This window comes from Sminthopsis crassicaudata, chromosome 2 (assembly GCF_048593235.1).
Source record: "Sminthopsis crassicaudata isolate SCR6 chromosome 2, ASM4859323v1, whole genome shotgun sequence".
Classification (NCBI taxonomy): domain Eukaryota; kingdom Metazoa; phylum Chordata; class Mammalia; order Dasyuromorphia; family Dasyuridae; genus Sminthopsis; species Sminthopsis crassicaudata.
The window spans coordinates 334,114,659-334,140,651 of NC_133618.1; the positions used below are offsets into that span (position 1 = coordinate 334,114,659).

The 25,993-nt window shown below is 33.0% G+C and overlaps 1 protein-coding gene across 13 annotated transcripts in view; it reads left to right on the plus strand.

Annotated features, from left to right (window-relative positions):
• GPHN (gephyrin) overlaps positions 1 to 25,993 on the plus strand; it is a 762,070-nt gene that overhangs the window by 471,991 nt on the left and 264,086 nt on the right. For all 13 annotated transcript variants that reach the window (XM_074290409.1, XM_074290412.1, XM_074290421.1 and 10 more), the window contains one exon: positions 7,465 to 7,599. In XM_074290409.1, coding sequence (XP_074146510.1) covers positions 7,465 to 7,599 — 135 coding nt within the window. The remainder of the gene's footprint in view (positions 1 to 7,464; positions 7,600 to 25,993) is intronic.

A 25,993-nucleotide genomic window follows, 5' to 3' on the forward strand; every position in this document is an offset into this window, starting at 1 on the left:
TTGTGTTATCCTGATTGATTCCACAATATATAAATTTTTTTTCTGGTTGCTTGTAATATTTTGTTCTTGACCTGGATACTTTGAGATATGGCTATGATTTTCCTGGCACTTTTCATTTAGAAATCTCTTTCAGGAGGTGATTGATGGATTCTTTCAATTTTATATTACCCTAAGGTTCTAGAAGATCAAGACAGTTTTCCTTGATAATTTCTTGGAAGATGATATCTGGGCTCTTTTTTTGTTCGTAACTTTCAGTTTTAGTAAATCTCAAATTATTTCTCCTGGATCTATTTTCCAAGTAGTTATTTTTCCAATGAGATTTTTCACACTTTCTTCTATTTTTTCATTCTTCTAACTTTAATTTATCAGGAGTTATTTTCTCCAAAAGTTTTTTGTATCTCTTTTTCCATTTGGTCAATTTTGCTCGCTCTTCCTTTTCCTTCCTTCCTTCCTTCCTTCCTTCCTTCCTTCCTTCCTTCCTTCCTTCCTTCCTTCCTTCCTTCCTTCCTTCCTTCCTTCCTTCCTTCCTTCCTTCCTTCCTTCCTTCCTTCCTTCCTTCCTTCCTTCCTTCCTTCCTTCCTTCCTTCCTTCCTTCCTTCCTTCCTTCCTTCCTTCCTTCCTTCCTTCCTTCCTTCCTTCCTTCCTTCCTTCCTTCCTTCCTTCCTTCCTTCCTTCCTTCCTTCCTTCCTTCCTTCCTTCCTTCCTTCCTTCCTTCCTTCCTTCCTTCCTTCCTTCCTTCCTTCCTTCCTTCCTTCCTTCCTTCCTTCCTTCCTTCCTTCCTTCCTTCCTTCCTTCCTTCCTTCCACAATTGGGGTTAAGTGACTTACCCAGGGTCACACAACTAGGAAGTGTTAAATGTCTGACGTCAGATTTGAATTCAGGTCCACCTGACTTCAGGGCTGGTGCTCTATCCACTATACCACCTAGCTGCCCTAATTTTGCTTTATCAAGGCATTCTTTTCATTGGATTTTTGTTTCTCTTTTACCATTTATATTATTCTGTTTTTTAAGATGCTGGGAATTTTTTATTATTATTTTTTGTGTGTCTCCTTTACCAATCTGTTGACTCCTTTTTTTAATGATTTTTCTTGTATACTCTTTCTCTTCCCAATTTTTCAGCTACCCCTCTCCCCTCTCTCCACTTGATTTTTTTAAATTTTTCATTTTTTTATTATAGCTTTTTATTTACAACATATATGCACGGGTAATTTTACAGCATTTACAATTGCAAAGCCTTTTGTTTCAATTTTTCCCCTCCTTCCCCTCACCCCTTACCTCAGATGGCAGGTTGACCAATACTTGTTAAATATGTTAAAGTATAAGTTAAATACAATATATGTATATATGTCCAAACAGTTATTTTGCTGTACAAAAAGAATCAGACTTTGAAATAGTGTACAATTAGCCTGTGAAGGAAATCGAAAATGCAGGTGGACAAAAATTGGGGATTGGGAATTCTATGTAGTGGTTCATAGTCATCTCCTAGAGTTCTTTCGCTGGGTGTAGCTGGTTTAATTCATTACTGTTCTATTGGAACTGATTTGGTTCATCTCATTGTTGAAGAGGGCCATGTCCATCAGAATTGATCATCATATAGTATTGTGGTTGAAGTATATAATGATCTCCTAGTCCTGCTCATTTCACTCAGCATCAGTTCATGTAAGTTTCTCCAGGCCTTTCTGAAATCATCCTGCTGGTCATTTCTTACAGAACAATAATATCCCATAATATTCATATACCACAATTTATTCAGCCATTTTCCAATTGATGGGCATCCACTCAGTTTCCAGTTTCTGGCCACTACAAAGGAGGCTGCCACAAACATTTTGGTACATACAGGTCCCTTTCCCTTCTTTAGTATTTCCTTGGGATATAAGCCCAGTAGTAATACTGCTGGGTCAAAGGGTATGCACAGTTTGATAACTTTTTGAGCATAGTTCCAAATTGCTCTTCAGAATGGCTGGATGTATTCACAATTCCACCAACAATGTATCAGTGTCCCTGGTTTCCCACATCCCCTCCAACATTGCACATTATCTTTCCCTGTCATTCTAGCCAATCTCACAGGTGTGTACCCACTTGATTTTTAAAATTCTTTTTAAGCCCTTCTATTGGCTTTGGGTAAATTCCCTTTTTTTTTTTTTTTTTTAATTAGACTTTAGATAAAGGAGTATGTTATCTTCTTTGAGTGTGTCTTGATCTTCTGTAGGTTTTCAGTTCTTCCAAGATGGTGTGATATGGGGAAAGTTGTGTTTACTGTTCTCCCGGCCTGTGCTCTGGTTTGAGCATGTCCACAACTATTCTTTTTTGCTTTGGAACTGTGACTACAGTTCTCTACTCCATTGACACTACAATCTCTGGTATACTAATGCTTCTCCTTGCCCTGGGACTGCCACCAAGGATTGAGACTGTGATTTGAATATGGACAAAGTAATGGAGTCCTGCCCTCAATGCCAGCAAAGAGACCCCTATAATCTTCACAACTGTTGTTTGACCTCCTTCCTAATTTTTGGCTGACAGGTCTATATCCACTGAGTTATTTGCTGCCAAAGCCTGCTCCTTATTTGCTAGGGCCTGGTCTATACTGGTGTAACTCTTACCTTTTGGTGAAATAGATCTTTCCTACTTATCTTCTAAGTTGTTTATGTTGGAAAATTGTTTTGCTCCATCCTTCTATTGGTTCTGCTTCTCTAGAATTTGCTTTAAGTCATTATTGAAAGTATTTGGAGAAGTTGGGGGAAGAGCTCAAACTGGTCCCTGCATTTTCTCAGCCATCTTAGCTCAGCCCTGCTTTAAATTTACTATGCCTCTTTTAATGTAACCTAAGAACAGATTAGGTTTTGGAGTTTCCATAGTATATTTTTAATTCATTTTGAGCCTGGTCTAGTGATGCTCTAACACTTTTTCAGACAAACTTCTCTTTAGCCATTTTCCCCATTTAGAACTTCTGAAGTTAATCTTTTTGAACCCAAGATTAACATTTTTCATTTAATCCAATTAAATTTTAATTTAATAGATTTGGCCAGTGTTTCAGTCTGACAAGATCTTTGGAGATTTTCACATTCAACCAGTTCATTGTAGTTTTCTGCCATCTACAAAACTGAGAAGCCTGTAAATCTTTGCCTTTATCCTAGTACTTGAGAGAAGTATTAACTTACACAAGACTAGACACAGATCTTTAGAGCAATTCGTTTGAGACATCCTTCCACTTGATATCAATGTATTAATAACCATTATTTGGGTCTGGATATTTGATTTCTTCTGAATCTGACATCTAATTCACATTTGTCCATCTTACAAATTTAGCATGAGATTATAGATTGTAAAATGCTTTACTAATATCTAAATAAAATATATCTATGGTATTTATATCAGTTTAATAATCAAGGGAGAAAGGGAATAATTTGATCTGGCATGACCTATTCATGATGAGGCCAAGCTCTTGAGTTTTGTTTTTTTTTGTTTTTTTTGTTTTTTTTCTTCTATATATTCTTTATTGTTGTTATTCAGTAATTTTCAATAATATTTGGCTCTTGGTGACTGTATGTGGGGTTTTTTTGGCAAAAATACTGGAATGATTTGTCATTTCCCTCTTCAGGTCATTTTATAGATGAGAAAACTCAAATAAACAGGGTTAAGTGACTTGCCCAGGCTCATACAGCTAGGTAATGTCTGAAGCCAGATTTTGAACTTGGGAAGCTGAATCTTCCTGACTCCAGACCCCACATTCTATCCATAGAGTCATTTTGTTGCTCTTAAAACAGCATCAATCATTACCAAATGTTCTCCAATTCAAGTACTAATCAGGCTTAACTTTATGTCTGACCTTGTCTCATCTTGGAAATTTTTAGGGTGGTATGACCATCGACAATATGTTAATTAATTATCATTAATTATACTTTTAGTCTTTTACAAGGAGTTAAATAAAGTTTGTAGAATTTATTTTCTCTTCTTTCTTGGAAACTCAGGGAAAACAAATTTTTGGTTTTGTTGTTTTTTTTTTGGGGGGGGGGGTTGAATCCCCATAGCACTTCTCCCATTCACCACATTATTTTAAAGATCATTGATAGCAGTTCAGCCATATTAGCCAATTCTTTCACTACGCTAGGATGTAGTTTGTCTAGGTCTGGTGATTTGTACTTAACTAATGGAGCAACTAAGTGGACTCATTTCTTCCCTTGAATATCAGTTTTCTAATAACTGTATATTTTGTCCTTTCTAAACTAGAGACTATTCTCTTTGGAAGAAAAAAGAGAAGCAAAATAAACAGCTTTTTTTCCTTATCAAACATTATCTTCATTGCATCCAATAATTAATCCATTAATAACATCCTCTTGTGCTTCCTCTTTTTCCAATATAACTTTAAAAAAACCATTTTTTGATATCTTTGGCTCTCTTTATAAGACTCAGTCTCTCACATATGCTGGCTGAATGTTCCTCACAAGGTACTTAACTTTTTATTGTCTCAGGCAACTTTTTAATATCATAAATTGGCAATATGCATGATAGTTTCTTTACAAGGAGTTCCCTATGGCAATAAAACCACAAGTCCAGACAAAAATTAAAACTTCCTTTTATCATATGAATGTTTTGAAGATTGACTAGAGCTAAGGACTGATGTTTTCATACTAAATGAGCACTAAATGTACAAAGCATCATGTTATAATATATATATACTTATGGTATATATATATATATATTTTTTTTTTTGCATAAAGTTTGCACATCAAAACAACTAAGTTTCCTAAAACCAATAGTGAAATTGTAACTTTATTACAACTCCTAGCAAATCAGCTTTTTTTTTTTTTTTTGCTGAGGCAATCGGGATTAAGTGACTTGCCCAGGGTTATACAGCTAGGAAGTGTTAAGTGTCTGAGGTCAAATTTGAACTCAGGCCCTTCTAACTTCAGGGCTGATGCTCTATCCACTGCACCACCTAGCTGTCCCACAAAATCGGCTTTTTGATGGAGACTATGACCAAATTCTTCTAAAAAGTATTTCCATATACTAAAGACTCACTGGGACACTGACTGTAATCCATTCCCTGAAACTACTTCATAGATTAGATGGTCTTACAGTCAAGTCCCTTTAATGCTCCAAAAATGAAATACTTTTGGATGACATCCCTGACAGCCTTAAGTTGCTTGTCCTTGTGGTAGGGCCCTCAATTTATGTAATGAATTGGGCTCTAATAAGATTCCAAATGTATTATTCTTATAAATAAATAAGAAGAGTATTCTAGGTCATATCTAGAGGATTAATGATAGCTAACTTTTGAATTTTTCCTCTCACTTTAAAGCATTTTCAACTTTTGTTTTAGTGTCATCACATATTTCTGTGAGATAGATATAATCAATATTAGGGGATAGGGACGAGCTCTATGATTCCATAAATATAAGAACTTCCTGGTAAAGAAACTCTCTTTTCCAGTGCAGCGTTGGTGCCTTCTCTGAAATGTAGAGTTTGCCGGGATTTTGTGAAATACTGAGAAATTAATCACCTTGATCTGGGTAAACAAGCCTGCATATGGCAGAGGAACCTAAGTTTTCCTGGGCCCAGAGCAATTCTTTCTCCACTATACCATCTGCTTTTCAGAATAGATTTGATTATCTCACTATATAGTGAACTGCTCACCTCAATTTTCTTTCCACTGATTTGTAACTGGAAGTCTAAAATGTCTTTTTCTTTAAAAATTTCAAACCAATCATTTTGTTCTCCACAAGTAGCCTGAACTGTGTTTCCAAATCATATGAAAAGTGCTCCAAACTATATGAAAATATATTCAAAAAGTATATTACACTCGAGAAAGTTCAAAAGTTCAAAAGATCTGAGTTTTAAATCTTCATCTAATGCCACCTCTTGCATGAATTTAGAAAGACAAGTCACTTAACATTCCTGGGCCTCTGTTTGTCATTTATAAAAAGAAAGCATTGGGTTAGATGGCCTCTAAAATTTTCTCTTCTCTAAATCTCTAATCCTATTAAAAAAGATGGGAACAATCAATATAACTTGTAAGATAAATTTAACAAATGCAGTTTGGGACCTTGATTTCCCTTTCTCATGAAAGAGGATGATTATTGTTGCAAGAGAGATATAATTTCTATATACCTAGCTTCCTAATCCTTATGGAAAACATATGTATCTTTTAAATTACAGTCACATAAAGTTGAAGAGTGATATTTATTCCCATCATTGATCCAGGGAAAGAATATTAAAGTTGTGATTCATCTGTAGTCTCAGAAAATTTTAAAGGAATGTGAATAGATGTAAGATGGCATAGTAAGCCATGATATCCTGATAATAATGCTACTTTCCAGAATTTTTTTTTTTGTAACATTAAACAGTTCATGAATTCCTACATATTTGCTTGATAAATATTGGAATTTTTGCAATTTTTTCTTTAGAAAAGCTCTCCTCCCCTCTGTTTTTTTTAAACATATTAATTTAGTTGTGTTTTTGCATTCTTTTAAATGATTCTTCTCAGTTCCGTTAAGAATTCTTTTCCTCCTATGTGACTGTTTTTGGTGCAAATCTGAAGGAGACTATGTGGTTTGTTGTAATTACATAATATGCTGTTGTATTCCTATTGTTACCTCGGCAGATTGTGGCTTTATTGCATAAAATTGCATAATACAGGATTTAATTAGTTGTGTTGTGATTTATGTTTCAATCAAGATTAAGGCAGGCGCCACATAGGAATAAGTCATATTTTGCTTCTACACATGTGGGTGTTGTATACTTTCAACAGTTCCCATATTTATTATTATAGTTCATATATTTTGAGCTAGAAATAATTATAAAAACCATCCAGTCCTCTCTTACAGATGAGAAAACCAAGGCCCACGGAACTTAACCAATTTCCTCAAGGTCACATAATAAGTGGCAGAGCTGAGATCTGAACTTTGTTTATCTCTCCCCAAAGCCAGTTCTCTTTCAACTACTCCATGTTGCTGCCCACAGCTGTATAAGTATGACTAATTTCTTTAAACTTCCATTCAGAGGATACTTTGGTTTCTCTTCCTGCTGGAAGTTAATTATGAATGTTTTCATAATGTAAATTTACCTGGTAGCCTGTCTTATATAAAAACTAAAAAGTGCCAAGTTCTGTAGCAATCATTCTGACCAAGGACCTTTAATGCAATATTCTGTGTTTCACATAATTTTGCAAATTATCAGTCTCTGTTTATATTGTTAAATTTGAGAAAATCTAGTGAATATAGTTTTGGCAAGTACTTTTTTTTCCAAACTTAAAGATTTTTTCATCTATCAGTGTTGGCTTTAGATCATATTCCACATTATTGGATTTTTATTATTACTGTCAACAAATAACACTAAGGTTGTAAAAGTAGAATGAATTACACATCACAAAGACCTAAAAATTAATTTTGGCATAAATATTTTTGTGTTAATAGTTGCTTTAATCATATTTTCAAGATGTTAATCATATCTGACTGTCTTGCTCAGATTCCAGATTCCATCATTTCCCGTGGTGTTCAGGTGCTCCCACGAGATACCGCCTCCCTCAGCACTACCCCTTCAGAATCTCCTCGTGCCCAGGCCACATCTCGCCTCTCCACAGCTTCCTGTCCAACACCAAAAGTAAGCACAATGCCTTTGCATCTGGCACATCTCCAACATGAAATTGTATAATGACTCATACTTACTTCAACTGACCAAAGTTGGCTGACATGTATGAGAAATGAAAACTGAATTCTAAGTCTTGTTCCACAAATTATAGTTTTGAAAAAGTAATAAGAAAACAGAAACATCATGGGAAAATCTGTATTTCTGTGTCGCTACTAGGAGCATCACTTCTATGGTTCCTAGCATTTAGTCATGATATATGAACATCACTTGACATAATATGCTGTTACTAATACAGATGTGAAATTGTTTTCATATTGAGGAAGATATTCTTAGACAGCAGATAATGACTATATATACATTCATAAAGCAAGTCTATTCACATTTCTAGTCTAGGCTGGGGTAGCTCTCTCATTTAGTATCATTCCATTTTCTTTCAAAAATATTCAAGTTGGAATGTTGCTGCCTGATATTTGGAAACAACTCTAAATTGACTAGAAAGAAAGTTTTAATGCCAACCTTTGGGGTGGGATGATTATTATTCAACATTTGTATTATAATCAATCCTGAAATCATAAGACAATAGATTGAACTCTGTTAATAGGCCTATTTATATTTTAACAAATGTGGTGAATAGACTACCTAGCATAATAATGTCCATACAAGCTTTCTCCTGAAAATTTCTTCCCTAGCATCAGTGTATGCTTTAAAGATCTGCATCATCATAAAACTTTTATTATTAAATGTACCTGATATGAACATGTTAAATAGACTGGTAGCAAATAACTAAAAGTATCATTCTTTTTTATTTAATTGATTGTGATGGTTATAGATTAGTTGGTTCACTAAAATGATTGCAAGAGTCTGACAGTCCATTTTTCATACTGTGACTTTTTTTTTTCTGTCAGCAAATTGAATGAACTTCAGGGATCTATTCAGCTGTCTTTCCCAACTCCAATATTTTTGTCAGCATTAAGAATGTCAATTCTGGATTTGACTAAACTAGATCAGAAATGTATGTGAACATTTTAAGCTAGTTTTATGTCCCACAGTACAATTTTCCTAGCAGTGTTTTCTTCAATTATAATGAATGTTACACGCCTAGTTCTAAAATTAGTTGAGATTAACTGACCCTTTAGAAAATTGAGGTCTCAGAATTTCAATGAGAAGGCTGAATAGTGAATAAAAATAGTAGATGCATCTTGGGTGTGATGTTAAATGTGTTTGTGCTATTCAGATCAGCATCGATCAGCATCAGTCAGCAACCAATCAACAAATATTTATTTGGATGATAATTTAATGCAGTTTGAACTGATTGAAAGCGTCTATCTTTAAAAATGTGATTTAATGAAAATTCTTATTTCATATTAATTAAATGTTTCAAAATAGAGCCATAACTGTCATAGAGCAACCAGGGCTTTGTCCCAGAGCAGCAAATTTGCTACCTTGGGCATACTTTATTCTCTCAGGAAGTAACCCATCCACCCCTGTCTTACATGTCATGGTAGTCTTTTAGGGGCAGCTTATTCCCCACTACAGATAAACCTCAAGGAAGCCGCTTGTCCCAGACAAAATGTTATTTACAACTCTGTTTCAAAATAAAAGTTTCCATAGCCCACTGGGATTGCATTCCAAATGTGTAAACTGAATTTGGGGAACAAAACATAAGGGCAGATTCACTTTAGAATGTTGATGTTTCAATTGTTTCACAGATGCTAAAATGCTCCATGAGAAGTTTTTAAATTTTTAAGCAATATATGGTATAGTTAAAACAACCTCTATACAGGTATAAGTGATACCAATATCTTTATGAAACAAAAAGTGTTATGTATAAAAAGTAAAACTTTTTCTATGAATAAACGTGTAACATAAATGCTACTCCATAAGGAATCTAGGACTATTGCTCTTATTGGAAAGATAATTGAAATGCTGGTGGAATTAGAAGAAATATGGAAAGATTGAAGAAACAAAGTCTTAATGGCTCAAATAATCAATAAGTTTCCCAGAAGGCAAGATACTATTATATTTCTTTTCTTATTCTATAGTTTTCTTCCCTTTTTTTTTTTTTTTTTGGTAGTTCAGATATAGGTTCATTCAAAAGAATGCATATATACATATATTATATGTATATCTATGAGCTTCTCTGAGATTTTTTTCCAAAAGCATTCTTATCCATTGATTATGGTAATATCTTCATGTTTCTGATGTAGCTTTTGTTATTTTAAGTGACAAGTATTTAGCATTTAAGAAATTTTCTCATCTTAATTCATAATTTTAAGTTAGAAACATAGAATATTATATATACTATGTATAGTTGTTCCAGGATATTGTTAGAAATAAATGAAAATTATTATTGTAGAATTTTCTTCCTATGTTTGATCAGTTCTCAATTTTCACCATCTTTGACCATCATCAGAGAATTAAGTTTTATGTATAGGACATAAAACATATTATACATGAGCTCTTCCTCAAGCTCAAGAATGAACATAACACATTGGTGAAATACCCTTTTGCTTTTAAACAGCAGAAAATACAATAGGGGGAAAAAAACATAAAAATCCACTGAGTTATATCTAAGAAAACTATATTATATATACTAGGCCATATCTTATGTTTTTTTTTTTTTTTTTTTTTAGGTACCTAAGATTCTTGGACATTATCTTGTTCAAAAAATTATTTGAGTAGTAATTTTTCTATTTCTTGTGATATTCTTGTTACTGAACTTCTGAAGCAGTGTCATCTCTGGTTTCATTAGATGCAACTGTCAATTTAAATATTCTCTTGCATGTGACAGTTTAGTCAAACAGTTCAACAAGCATTTATTAATGAGCTTCAACACTAGGCTCTGTTATTGGTTTGCCTGGTGATTTTTATGCAAGTTACTATCTGGTACTTTAGAGTCCTTGTTTAGAAAACAGATTGCTTTTATAGAGGTATTGTGGGGGGAAAAAACAACTAATTTAAATATTTATTTTAGAAGGAATATCACAATGTTTTTGTGCCTTTAATTCACATTTTTAATATGAAATCAAATATGATCTCTTAAAGGAATGTCTATAAAAGATTTTTCTGTGAGCCCTCAAAGAAAATTTCAGAAAATATTCTTTAATTCTTTCAAAAGAGAATTTTATCTTTAGCAAGAGTTCTTGCTAGAAGGAGTTCTTTCTTTCATGGAAGGAGTTCTTTCTTACATTACTGCTTGGATTGTATTTATACCTGTGTTATGTGAGCTGTCATCTAAGCTCCTTATTATAAAGGCATTAAAATTATATTCAGTCTTTTTTATTTAATGACAAGTTAAACATTTATTTTTGAATGGATGTGTTCTATATATACTGAGAATATGGAGAAATAAATGTTATGTGCTTATTTTTCTGTGTTTAATTTTTCTTCAGTTCCAAACTGGACTCCTAAATAGGAAGTTTATTTTATGTAGACAGAATAAGAAATAGAAAGTGCATATCAAAAAGCACCAACCGGGAAAAAGTTAAGATGGTTCTTACACAAGATTTTACCTACTCATGATTTATTGACTCTAGATTTAAGATCCTTTCTCTACCATAGGTGATAAGATTGTTGCATTTTCTCACTCAATGGTTATATTAAATATAGCACATTTTTCTTTCCCTTAATATACTATTAAGTCCATTAGCACATGGGATTTCTATCCATCAATCTATTTATTCTCCAAAAGTCATCCTTTAAAACAATATTTTGCTATCAGAAGAGCCAGTTCAGAAATCATAAAAATTAGGTACCACAGTGAAGAAAAAGTCCACAATAATAAGGTATTCCAAAAGAAGACCTCACAAGGCTTGCTTTAATTTGTGAAATCCATAAGCATATTGTTCACATTCAAATTTAAATCTTTCCTAAAGAGTATTTTTCATAGGAAAAGTCAAAAAACTCTTTATTTTCAAATAAAAATTTTTGAACCCTTTAAGTCAGACTTGGCTAGGCAATTAGTGCTAATATAACTAATTCTCTGTAAGGTATTCTTGCCACTTAACAACTGTGCCTAAAAATTACCTTAAAAGGAGTTATCTTTTAGTAATCATTGTTAGCGAATATCATTATTAACACATTTCATTGACAGTGATCCTTAAAGTTCTTTGTCTATCACCTGTTGAGTAAAAAATTAAAGTCTTAGAATATTATCCAGAAACCATCAATATCAGTTAACTAGAAGCATTAAATAATTTGGTATATTCAGGTACTATCTGTCATTAAGCAAAAACTACACGTCAGAAATGGCTCTGAAAGAAACTATTATCAGCCTCTCCTAAATGAAATAAAGCAGCCTGAGATAGCCCAATTATTTAATCACTTCTTTTATTCATGTATTCAAAAGAAATTGTGAATGAGTAGAATTTAAATTTGATATAGTAATCAGTTTATAACAGTCATAGCAGTTATATTTATGTAGAATGGTTAATTTTTAACTCAACATTCAATCACCCATAATAATTTTGAATTTACTTTTATTTCTATTCTATTTTTAGGTTTGTTTCTTTAATTATATTTAAGCAGGGATCTGTGGAAAACACTTTTAAGATAAAATACAGTTCAGCATGAAAAAGAATAGTTATTTTTCCTTATAGAAACATCCCATTTTATTTTGGAATTTTTGTCAATTCATTTGAATAGCCTCTAATCCAGAAAATAGCAGTAAAGTAGTCATTTATCAAATGAAAACATAGAAAACTAAACTAAGAATTATCTTGGATATTATATAGCCCAGTCACCTCATATTATAGATGTCAGGTTAAAATACAAAAGTTCACACAGGTAGAAATTATCAGAGATAGGTTTTGAACCTAGGTCCTTTGACTATGAGTCAGAGATCTACTGTGCCACACTTCAGCACAAAGTAGGGCTACAAGCAGGGATAATATAAAATAAAAGAAATGTTTCAATTTTCATGCTTACTGGTACATTGATGAATTAGAATTTATCTTCTTTTAGAATCAACAAGAAATAAATAAGCAAATACTGAAGAGCAAATTATGCAAATAAGTAAAATTTTCAGTACTAAAGGCAAAGCTACATTCCTGCTGACATTCTACATGAAGTATCAAAAATCTCTATGTGTAGGTTTGCAAAAGTTTTCAGTAGTATATGTATACAAAGAACTATTTGCTATGCAAAACTTTTAAATACCTATAAATTTCTTATATTATATCATGGAAGCTCATAACATTCATCTAAATATTCTTCTGAGGCCTAGAAGTTATTTTCATTAGCTCCTTTCTACTCCACAAAAAAAGTTAACTCATTGAGCTGTGTTATTATATATGTTGATCTTCATTTGCTTCCTCTAGTCACTAATGAAAAAAATATAGACTTTAGCATATTAAAGGATACTGAGATGTCATTGGGAAGGAGCCAAAGTGGAAAGATTATAGACCCTCAATCTGTAAATTCATTAGGATCACTGAAAAAGATAGTTCTTAAAAATTATGGTCCTAGGTCTCTATTCAGTTTCATTTGGGAAAAGTTATTTATACTAAACAATTACCAAGGCCAATTTTTCTTACATCCAATCTACTATGTGCAGAACTCAATGTTAGACATTGGAAATCTGAAACATTACATTCATTACCTTTAAGAACCATGCATTTACTCAAAAATACAACATGTGAATGCTTACTTATGTGAGAAGGGAGAAAGCTCTGACAACTGGGGGAATCAGGAAGGATTTTTTAATATATATTTACATATATTTTTTTATATTGATATATGAGCTGAACCTTGAATCTACAAAAGCATTGAGGCAAAAGATGGAATGCCAGTTTTGGGGAATAGGTATTACACTGATTTGTCAGCTTGAGTAAGAAAATAGTATATAATAGACTACAACTGGATTATGAAAGGCTTTAAGTATGACCTTGAGGAGTTTATCATATATAAAAATGTCATATATCCTATAAGCAATAGGGAGCCACTAAGAGTTGTTGGCTAGAGGAATTATATTATTGGATGTATAAAAAGTTTATAAATTTTATAAAATTTACTTATAAAGTTTATTATAAAATTATTTTGGTGGCTATAGCGAAAATTAATGGAAGAGGGAAGAAAATGGAAACTGGAAGTCTAATAAGAAAGTTTTTGGAATAGTCTATGGATGAAGTGATTAGGCTCTAAACCAAGATGGTGGACGTATGTCAGGAAACAAAGGAAATTTATGAGAAAGATGCTACAGAAGTAGAATCAACAAGATTTAGTTACCAATTGGATATTTGGGAAAGGAAAAAGGCAAGGATGAAGCCAAGGTTGTAAAATCTAGGTTTCTGGAAGGATGGTAGAGACCACAACAAAAATAAGGACATATGGAGGAGAGGTAGTTTTAAAGATAAAGGAATGCTTTCTTTTTTGGATATATTGAATTTTAATGACTGCACGACATCAAAATGTAGCTTGCAACATGGGACTGAAATTTAGGAGTGAGAGTACTGTTGTATGTATAGATCTAGAAGCTGTCCGAATGAAGAAGGAAATCATGAGATTTTCATGAGAGACAAGGCAGAATGAGAGAAAGGTGGGCCCAGGTGAAATCCTTGGGGAACAACCTTAGCTATGAAGACACCAATGACAGTCCAACCAAGAAAATTGAGAAAGAATAGGAGGAAGAAAGAGCAATAGCACAGAAACTGAGAAAAAGAAAGGGTCCAATGCTGCAGAGAAGTCAAGAAAAAAACAAATTAAGGAGAGGCCGTTGCTATTCATTGGTAACCTTGGGAAGAGTAGTGGTTAAGTCAGAAGTCAAATTATGAAAAGGATTAAAAAATGAATAGATGGAGAGAAAATGGGGAAAAGACTATTAGTTGTAGATATATGTTTTTTCCCCTACATATGACTTTGAAAGAGAAAAGAGATATAAGAAGATATATTGAAAGTATAATAATGTTAAGTGAAGATCTTTTAAGAATAGAGGAAGATATGGGTATGTTTCTAGGCAGCAGGGAAAGGGACAAGAGATAGGAAATTAAAGCTGTGAAAGAGAATAGAAATAATCAAGGCAACATGCACTCAGAAGACTCTGGAAGGAGTCAGATAAAGGGCACAATTAAAGAAATTGACCTTGATAATATGAGCAATTTCATCAGAATCTACAGTAAAGAAAATAGTGGAAGATTGTGTTGAGTTTTGGGGAATTGGATAAAGGAAAAATAGAAATTCACAAGAAGTGACTTCTGTTTTATTAGTAAAGTATTAAGTGAGGTTCTCCGCTGGAAGTATGCAAATTCCATGGAGAAGAAGGAATAGTATCAGAGGTATAAGGAAAGAAGTTCAGCAACAGCTACTATGGGGAATATAATAGAGTCAGTTACTAAAGAATAAAAGGATTATACCAGAGCAGTGAAGACCCAGTTAAGATTAAATAACAAATTTATAGTGAACCTTACCTGCATGGTTGTGTGATTTTCTTTAGTTTGCAGATGTAGCAGATAACTTGGGATTTGTGTTTGGCAATGCACGGACAGTGATAAAACAAGAGAGAAAGAATTCAAAAGTACAGGACAGTCTATAGTTGAACTATTTTACTAGAGATTCAAGATTTCAAAGGGAAGAAAGTGAGATGAGAACAGCAGTGATGTATTAGGAAATGACTAAGTGATGGAGTGAATAGAGGAAGAGATAAGGACAAAAAATAAATATAAAAAGAATACAGCTCAGAGAAAGATAGAATAATAAGAGTCTATGTCAGAAGAATTCCAGAGTTCTGTATTATGGAAATTAATGGATGATGGTGAAATGAAGAGTATGGCCATCCCTTTGTGTATCTTCCTTCTTTTAGTGACACTGTTCTAGACCAAAAAAAATCTCCTAATTCATTACCCTATTCTAATCTCTTTTCTCTCCATCCTTCGCACTATCACCAAAATGATTTGGTGATTATATACAAATTAGGCAGCAGTAGACATAGAGGATCTGAAAACAGATTTAAATGTTCTTATTCTAACTTTACAAAAGATTGTCAAATCAAATGACATTTCTGAGCCTTAGTTTCTCCATTTAGAGAGGCTGTGATATGGTAGAAAAAATGCTAGATATGGTGTCTAAAGTTTAGGATCAAATCCTTTGAAATTCTAGAAGCTAGGTGGCACAGTAGATGGACAACTGGACCTAGAGTCAGGAAGACCTGAGTTCAAATTTGGCCTCAGGTACTTCCTAATTGTGTGACAGCAGCCAGTTCATCCAACCTCTGTTTGCCTCAGTTTCCTCATCTTCAAATTGGAAATAATAATAGCACCAACTCCCCAAGATTGTTATGAAGATAAAATGAGAATAATATTTATAAAACCTATCACAAACCTTAAAGTGTTATATATCTACTAAATATTATTATTATTATTGCTGCTGCTGCTGCTGCTGCTGCTACTACTACTACTACTACTACTACTACTACTACTACTACTACTACTACTACTATTACTACTACTATTATTACTACTTCTAAGAGTTGTTTGACTGGAGACATGACATGTCCCTTAACCTATCTAAGCTTTGTTTTCCTCTCCTGAAAAATATGAAACTACTACCTCATAAGACTTTTGTGAAGCTTATAAGGAGGGATAACTTATATGTCATGTCTGTAAAATGGAGACAATAATAATGGTAGTTCCTACTTCATTGTACATTTTTGATAATCAAAGGAGATGTTCTATAAAAGATTTTGTAAATCTTAAAATACTAGATAAATATCAGCTATCATTATTATTCTCTCTAAAAAGGGATAATACTTGCCACATAAATCAATCTCATAAGAATATTGCAATAAATGAGATGTTATAATAAAACTTAACTATTTCAATTTGGTATGAAAAAAAGCTCATTTTAGCTAATGAATTATAAAATATTTTAAAAGAAATTCTATTTTTATTACTTATAAGCATATATTCAAACTAATTGGTGTAATGTTCTGTTTCTCTAAATTGTAATCATTCTCTGTGAGCAGGTTTCTTTGGGGAGCTTCTGGAGGCAGCCTTAGTAAGTTTCAGTTCAGTTCAATAATCCCAAAATGCAGCCAGGAGTTAAAGTCCAGATCCTTATTGTGTCCTGAATCTTTTCCTGGAGCATGGTTAGCTTCAGTAGAGGCCTATCTCTCTTTTTGGCTCCCCAGAGCTCTTATCTGAATGTCTCCAGCCAGCACAAACGTCGAAGTAGGATCTTGACTCCTCCTCCCAGAGAGTAGGATTATGGGTTTCCAGAAAGTCAATCCTAGTTGTGAATCTCCCAAAGTCTTCTTTGGCCCTGAATCTCTCCCCTGAAGTTCTCCCGGAAGTCCTCTCCTTGATTGAATCCTGACTCTGAATCTTCATCCAGTGAGCTTGTCCTTTTATATGCTCTCTAAAAGTGTGAAGTCTAATGTGTGAACCAATGAGTAAACTCCTTTAAAGGTGTAAAGTCCTTTAAAGGTGCGAACCAAGTACACAATCATGTCTCAAGCTCAGGCCCACATCATCTCCCTGCAAGGCCAGATCAATCACTCTGAATCAGACAACTATTGTCTCTATTCATTCCAGCACCTTGTAAGAATCCTAAGAAATTAGCCAGCACTATTTTTAAATAGAAATTCTGCTTAGCCTGCTTGAATGAATATATAAAATTCTAGAGCTCTATTCTGTGTTTTTGCCTTTAGAACCTTGTTCCTCCCTCATGCATTTTCAGCCTGTTTTGTATCACTACTACTTCCTCTTAAAAAAAACCATGTAGTGTTGTTCTAAAATCCCCAAGAAGAAATTACCTTTGATCCTTATAAATCTGCTCTTCTATTTCCATTTTCCTGCCAAATTCTAAAGTAAAAGTAGTCTATACTTTCTTATTTTTGTTCATATAGCCCCATGTAATCTTGATTCTTTTCCAACTGCTTTATGAAACTCTCTCTGAAAGGATACTAATAATATTATAATTAAATATTATTTTTCTCCTTTTTCCTCCATTTCTCCATAGTCTAACACTGACTTTACTGGTTCTCCTACCACCTACTTTAAAAACCTAACTTTCTTCTTGGCCTCCTTCATTGGTTTCAAATCCTCTCACCCCCTAAATGTAAGATGTTCTGGAGGGCTCTATACTTGATCCATTTTATATGATATCTTTTTTTTCACTTTTGATTTGGTGATCTCATCTATATCCCTTGCAGAGAGAAATTCCTTGTATAGAATTCAATTCATTTTCTGATCCATAAATTTATTCACCTAATCTAATCTTTTACCCAATTAACTGATTGATTCTGAAACATTATCCTAGGTAAGAGAGATAAGTAAGCTGAAATGTTATAACTTACATTTTTATAAAATTTTAGTGCCAAATACAAAGCATCCCTTTAATTTATAATTCAGAGTCTTGAATTTCATGAAAGCTTTTTTTCCCTTTTCATTGAACTATTAATTCTATTTCATTGATCACCCCACACTCCAATATATACATATTCAGAAAACTGATTTCTTTTTCTAAATTGGCAACTTGCTAGAGATTTTTAAAATACTTTACAATCCAAATTGACCCCAATATATTAGTAAACATATATTCAAGATCAGGTCCATAAATGCATATGTCTGACCAACATACGTTAATTTTAAAGAACAAAAACCCTTCCAAATCATTCTTCTATCTATGTATATATCTGTATGTATATGACTATAGCATCAAGTCTATAAAACATTGTACACCCTAAAAATGAGATTTAACAAAACATACCAAATTCTCCCACTTTCCCCTCTTTTCAGTGTTTTCACTCCCTCCTAAAAAAAAAAGAATTTCTATGTGTCTGTCTCTGTCTCTGTCTCTCTCTCTCTCCTCTCCTCTCTCTCTCTCTCTCTCTCTCTCTCTCTCTCTCTCTCTCTCTCTCTCTCTCTCTCTCTCTCTCTCTCTTTCTCTCTCTCTCTTTCTCTCTCTCTCTTTTTTTCCTGACGCTGGGGTTAAGTGACTTTCCCAGAGTCACATAGCTAGGAAGTGTTAAGTGTCTGAGACCAGATTTGAACTCAGGTCCTCCTGAATTCAAGGCTGGTGCTCTATCCACTGTGCCACCTAGCTGCCCCAATCTCTCTTTTTTAACACTAGTACAGCACAATACTATTAGGTTGACTTTCTCCCTGAGTTCATCCCACCCTGGGTGCCTCTTCTTTCAGATCCACTTAATACCAGAGTACTTAATTCCCACTGTTCCTCTCCTTCCACCCAAGTATTCATACTTGCATGTGTGTACCAGCACTATAGCCAAGTGTGTAAAAAGGTTGAAATTACTCATAAATATTCTTCCAATCTGAAATAGGAATCTGTCAGGGTTCTCTCCTGTTTACTCTGAAGAATGCACAGAGTCAGGAAAAAACTACCTCAGCTATTTAGTCACCTCAGGTCCAATTATTTCCAACTCTCTTGTATACTGTGAACTGTGATAGCTATGAGGTACTCTATAATGAACAACCTGAGCAACACAAAATTGTTACCTTTGCCTAACCCCAAAGGGATATTTGTATGCCAGAAAAAAAACTAGAACTTTCTAACAAATTAAGTTGGTGATGCATCTTCCTCATGGTTGTCCTGTGAAGAAACTCTAGAAAGAAGAGCAAATGGGACTATGGCTTATTCTGACCACACAGATGATAAAGACAGACTGCTTTTTTTTCACTGAGACCATATATCATTATCATATATCATTATCCATATATCATATATGGAGAATTCTCCATAGCATGATCTTGTTCTCAATAAACATCTACTTGCTAAGCCTTACCAAAAAGAACAATATTTTTTTCATTCAGGCATTTTTCCTAAGGAAACCTACAAGATGAATAATATTCAATGATTTTATACACTGAGAAATCTTATAGGCATAAACTTTTCAATGTTCTTGTTCACTGCTTCAATTGATAGCCAGGACTGCCACATATTATCATCTTTCCTTCAGGAAGAGTAGTTTCAAATTCTAAAACAATGACAGTCATCCTGAAGAGAATTTTCTTATGGATTTGTGTTGAAATCGGCTTGGCTCACAACTTAGATAAGTCGTGATTTGTTATTGTTGTTGTTGTTTTTATAGTGAATATCAGCATATAAATTAGAAACAAGCAATGAGTAGAAAATAATGACCACAGCATGAAGTCTTTATTCCCTCTAGACCTTATCAAAATAAACCTCAGGAAAAAAATCAGGCCAATTCATTGAAGGGTGGAGATTCTGCCTTTCCTTAGGTTTATTAAGCTTGACTTTTTTTTTTTTTAAGTGCCATCTATATAACATATAGTTTCTTGTAACATAATTGTTAGGATAAAGCTATTTAGTTGTAGAATTTTTGTGTGTAAACCAAATAGCAAGCAATTTTTGTTCCCCCTTAGGTAGAAAATTTAAGTTCTAGTAGTGTCTGCATCATAAAGTCAGCAGTCTGCATCATAAAGAGTTACATCTTTTTAAATATTTTGCATGCAGAATATACATGTTAATTACCCAGTATCTAATATATTATTCTAGATAAATTTAGCATTGAACCCCTAATAGGGAGTTATTTTACTATTGACTTTTGAATAATAATAATAGAACCATTCTAGAAGGAAGGAAGGAAGGAAGGAAAGAAGGAAGGAAGGAAGGAAGGAAGGAAGGAAGGAAGGAAGGAAGGATGGAAGAAAAAATATTTTTTCTGTATGTCCTAGGCAACTGGAGCACTACAAATCTTTCATCAGGATGGCATTAATATTTGAGTTTTTCTTTTAATACTGATGGCTACCTCTAGATAATAACATGATTTTACAAATTGATTAGTGAGATTTAGAGAACCATCTATAGCCATGGATGAATTTGTTTTTTTTAGAAACAGAAAATATGACTTTGTCTATATTCTCCGTATTTTCTTGCAAATCTAACTGACTCTAACCCTGAAGTATTTCTTTTAGTCTTCCTATTCTCTCTATCCAAAATGTGTGCTACCATAGATCTGGCCCTTATTGTCTTTCACCTAAACTGCTATAATAGCTTCTTTAAGAAGAGAATTATTGTCTTCTATACAGTAGAATATCAATACATTAAATGACTGAAGAGTGTACTTTGTGCACACTATATGCTTCAAGTACCATAAATAATAACCAAAATATGGGGCAGCTAGGTGGCATAGTGGATAGAGCACCAGCCCTGAAGTCAGGAGGATCTGAGTTCAAATGTGGTCTCAGACACTTAACACTTCCTAGTTGTGACCTTGGGCAAATTACTTAACCCCAATTGCCTTAGCAAAAAAGAAAAAAAAAAGATAATAATAGTAACCAGAACCTAAGGAAACTTATAAGATGAATAATATTCAGTGACTTTGTGCACTGAGAAATCTTATAGGCATAAACCTTTCAATGTTCTTGTTTACTGCTTCAATTGATAGCCAGGACTGCCACATATTATCATCTTTCCTTCAGGAAGAGTATCGTTTGCTTAAGGTATTATAAATTGAAAGGTTGACATTATAACAACATTTCTGGACCTTTAAAATGTATAGAAACCTGTGAGCAAAATTTTTTTGAAGATTAACTCATAGAAAATCAAGGTTTAATTGCTTAAGTGATCGTCTTAAATATACATTCCAAAATAAGGTCATATTAATTTTTACCTTCTTGCTTATTATATAACTTTAAAAAAATCTTTTTGTGCTCCTTGGTTGTGGAACTAGGGACTGATTATGATCTAATTTATATAACACACACTTTACTTTCATGTGGAAATATATTAATTCACTCTATTAACTGAACAAAAGACAACTTTGAGATCAGAAATTATTCAGTGATCAATGAGAATCTTGCTAAATATTAGGTATAAAAAGATGAAAATGAAGTAGTTTCTGCCCTCAAGGAACTTGCATTCTATTAAAAGACAAGAATTGAGTTCAAGTTCTATCTCTGATACATACTCTTTGTATGACTTTTGGAAAGTCACTGAGACTTTCAGTGTCCCAGTCAACTATTTAAGACAGTAAATTATAGACAAGTTGCTGAGCTACATTGGTAAAAAGGAATTTCTATACTAGAAGATTGTTACTACTGATGAAATTATAGATCTACATCAAAAAACAATGATCAGACATTTTCTAATTTTCTCATTCCTTTAATTTCCTTTTGGAAAATCAACCCATAGATACATTTTTTGTCGGCTATTTGTGTTTATTCTGATTGATTAGCAAAGATAAAATTTAAGATATTTCCATCCAAAAGTTTTGTTATGTTTTATGGTTATTCTTTTGTATCCTATATATTCTACTCATCAATTATGGATTTGTGGTTAGGAATGGTTTGGACAAGTTGCTTAACTATTTGGTATATGAGATTTTACTTTCATCTATGCTTTTTTGTCATCTGCCTTTACAGATATTAATTACAGAAACCACAAACCTAATTCATAATAATATCTACATTTCCCTTAGGAAGTCAGTGAATATTTACAGCTTTTATGTTCATCATAGAAACTAAGCATAACTTAAATTTTGAAATGCCTAGTTTGTATTCTGAAACCTGTCTTTACAAATGGAATTTGGTATGTGGAAAATCAACCTTTTTGATACACAAAGTCAAAAATTATTATTGGTCAAATTAATAGTTTCTGATCCTAAAACAATCTCAAATGTAAACAGTTCTTTTTCCTTTAGTTTGAAGAACATTTTTTTTCTTTTTCTTTTTTTTTTTTTTTTTTTTAATTCATTTTTCCAAATTATCCCCTCCCTCCCTCCACTCCCTCCCCCCGATGGCAGGTAATCCCATACATTTTACATGTGTTACAATATAACCTAGATACAATATATGTGTGTAAATACCATTTTCTTGTTGCACATTAATTATTAGCTTCCGAAGGTATAAGTAACCGGGGTAGATAGACAGTAGTGCTAACAATTTATATTCGCTTCCCAGTGTTCCTTCTCTGGGTATAGTTATTTCTGTCCATCATTGATCAACTGGAAATGAGTTGGATCTTCTTTATGTTGAAGATTTCCACTTCCATCAGAATACATCTTGAGGAACATTTTTTAAAATCTACTTTCTTTCTTATTAAAAAGATCATTTTACTTTTTACATATTGCTTTCCCACGTATTGGATCTGTTAGAATGGGAAAGAGGCTCCTGCTTAATATCATTGACTTTCTTCAATCTACTTTTATAACATCTATAACTAGTTCATTGATTCCCAACCACTTATATGTGTGACAGAAATGGATCAATTTCAACTCTATTTTGAGGTTATCTTCATATAATTTAGGAGGAAATTGCATTTGACATTATCCTCTATTGATCATGCCTGATAGTTTCTAAAAATAGTCATGTATCCAAAGTCATATGAAGCTTCAATTATTACAAAATAATTTCTCTTAAAAGTAAATCAGACTTTATCATCTCATTAGCTCTCCTTTCTTAATTATGTTTTCTACTGCACATAGAAAATTTGTCCTTATTATTTTACATTTCATGCCTGCAGGTAGATTATCCATCAAAAATGCTGTCTTCATTTAAAGACGTTTTCATTTAGGTCATGTCAGTTTCTGCTAAATAAAGTATTGATTCTTTTTGCTATCCACTGAAATGCTCTGTCAGTCTTAGGAATATAGGGAAGTAACCTACTATAGAACTACAAGGAATAGTATAATTTAGAATGAAAGTTGTTGGTAAAAAAAAAAAAAAAAAAAAAAAAAAAAAGCTGTATTACCTACATTGCATATTATGTTATGTATATTACATGTTAAGTACTATATTACATATATATATATATATATACATATATATATATATATATATATCTCCTATATTCTATCCTCCATACCCCCCCTAGTTGCTTTACAAATGGAATTTGGTATGTGGAAAATCAACCTTTTTGATACACAAAGTCAAAAATTATTATTGGTCAAATTAATAGTTTCTGATCCTAAAACAATCTCAAATGTAAACAGTTCTTTTTCCTTTAGTTTGAAGAACATTTTTTTTTCTTTTTCTTTTTTTTTTTTTTTTTTTAAATTCATTTTTCCAAATTATCCCCTCCCTCCCTCCACTCCCTCCCCCCGATGGCAGGTAATCCCATACATTTTACATGTGTTACAATATAACCTAGATACAATATATGTGTGTAAATACCATTTTCTTGTTGCACAAAGCATTCTATCAGGCACTAGAAATAAAAAAAACCAGATAAGACATGATGACATATAATCTAAACTGTCATCAACTTTATACTCTACAACTACTATGTGACTTATATGACTCCACAACAAAATAATGAATAGAAAGTCAGTAAATTCGAATTGTTTTGAAGGAATAACTAAAAAGGGGAGATTGATCAAATTTTCCTGTCCATATTATTTCCTATATTTAGCAGCAGTTGTTTTCTAAATGGATGATATTTGTAATAAGCTGCCACAGCAGAAAAGAAAGAATTAGCCCATGGATAGAACTGTATATCCTAATAAATTTTACCAAAGGATGCCCTTTATAACCTATAGAGATCTTACGGGCTGGAAGTTGATGGTTTTCTGGCTTCTTTTGTCTGCCTTTTGCCTTCAAGCAGTACAAAGGGTTTTCGTCAGATAAGCTCATAAGGAGCATGGAATGGCAAAACTGCAGACACCTCATGAGAGTTTCAATACCAAAGGTAAACTTGCCAGCTTTCACTTTTTATATAGAAATGGTCTCAGCTTTATTGTGATAAGTGATATCACTGATAAGTGATGTTCCATTTCAATGGAACCATATGGTCAGTGTTTAGCTACATAGAATAGTATAAGAGATCTTATCAAAAGGTTTGCTCAAATACAGCCAAACTATATCCAAAGCATTCCCCTCTTTATTAGTCCATGCTACAATTTGCTCAGAATTCAAAGTAAAACTATATTCAACTAGAGTTTGAAGACTGTTCTCCTTCTCTTTTTCTATAATTATCTCTCTAAATCTCTCTAAATATTTCTCTAAATCATGTGAAACCTCTTCAGCTAATATTCACAATGGCTCAGAATCAAATATGATGGTTCTTTTAAGACCTAAGGTTCTACTTCATTGGACCAGGTGAATTAATCAATTAAATACTTTTTTTAAACCATCTACTTACTTATCTTACATAGAAACTCTGCATTGTTCATTTTAGTTATGTCATTTCTTGTGCAAAGGTATTCTCTGTTGGAGAGAAAATACTAACAAAAGCTGAATATCATAGAATGCATTGTAGTGATAAGAATTTAGTAGGAGCTAACACAAGTACTTATTAAAATGGGAAATTCCCCAGGATATCTGATTTATTCAGTAATCACTGACATTTTTTTTTAAGTTTCATATCAGCTAGGTGGCACAATGAATAGAAAGCTGGACCTAAAGCCAAAAAGACCAGAATTCAAATCCAGACTCAGAAATTTCCTAGCTACATGACTCTAAGCAAGTCAGTTCATCTGTCTGCTTTCAGATCCCTTATCTATAAAATGAAGATAGTAATAGCAGCTACCTCTTCAAATTGTTGTGAAGATCAAATGAGATAATATTTGTAAAATGTTTTGCAAACCTTAAAGTGATATATAAACTCTAGCTATTATTGCTTTGTTGATAATTTTCTTTTTTCTTCATATTGAGAAACTCTATACTCCCTCCTTACAAAGGCATACTGGAAAATTTATATTTTCTTAGAATACTAAAATTATTAAATGTCATAGCTTATAGAGAGCCTAGAAATTGACAATTCTAATATACCATCCAAATATACATGAGGAAAAATAAGGCTTGGTGAGGTTTACCCAATGGTCCACAGAAAACAAATATCAGAGTTAAGATTGATACCCAAATTCTCTCACTCCAGAGCCACTGTTCCATATACCACAACACTGCTAGTTAGAAAGACTGAAATTCTCTATATGAAAGAAGTGAAGAACACATTTGGAGATCAGCAAAGCAAGTTAAAACAGTAGTACAGATAAGCAACTCCAATCATCAAAAGACTTTCTGAAAGAAATTAATTTTGAAAGGGAGGGGTATGGATTCATAGGGTCAGAGAATACGTAAGTCTTAAGGATTAATTTTGTTCTTTCAGTTCTCACTTTGCATTTGAAAACATGGTTGCTGAATTTATACAGCAACAAAAATTTTCCATTAGGAAATATCATTTCTTGATAGGACTGAAAAGGCTAATAGTGGTTAAAAAATAAATAAATCTGTTCTGTATTAAAAACAGGAGTGAACATAAAGGCTCATAGGTCCTAAATTTTTCCAGCTCCTTATCTGTTTATTTTTCTTCATACAGTATTTAGAATGGATCTGTGATCCCATCAAATATGGATTGTCTCTTCTGTGATTCAGAGTCGCAGTCCTTTCATGCCTACCTATCCTGTGTAACTCCTATCTTTGCTGTCCCATGTTTGCCAGAGTGTGCTCAACCCAACAATACTAAAAGTTTCCTTACTTTCTTTTAATATCAC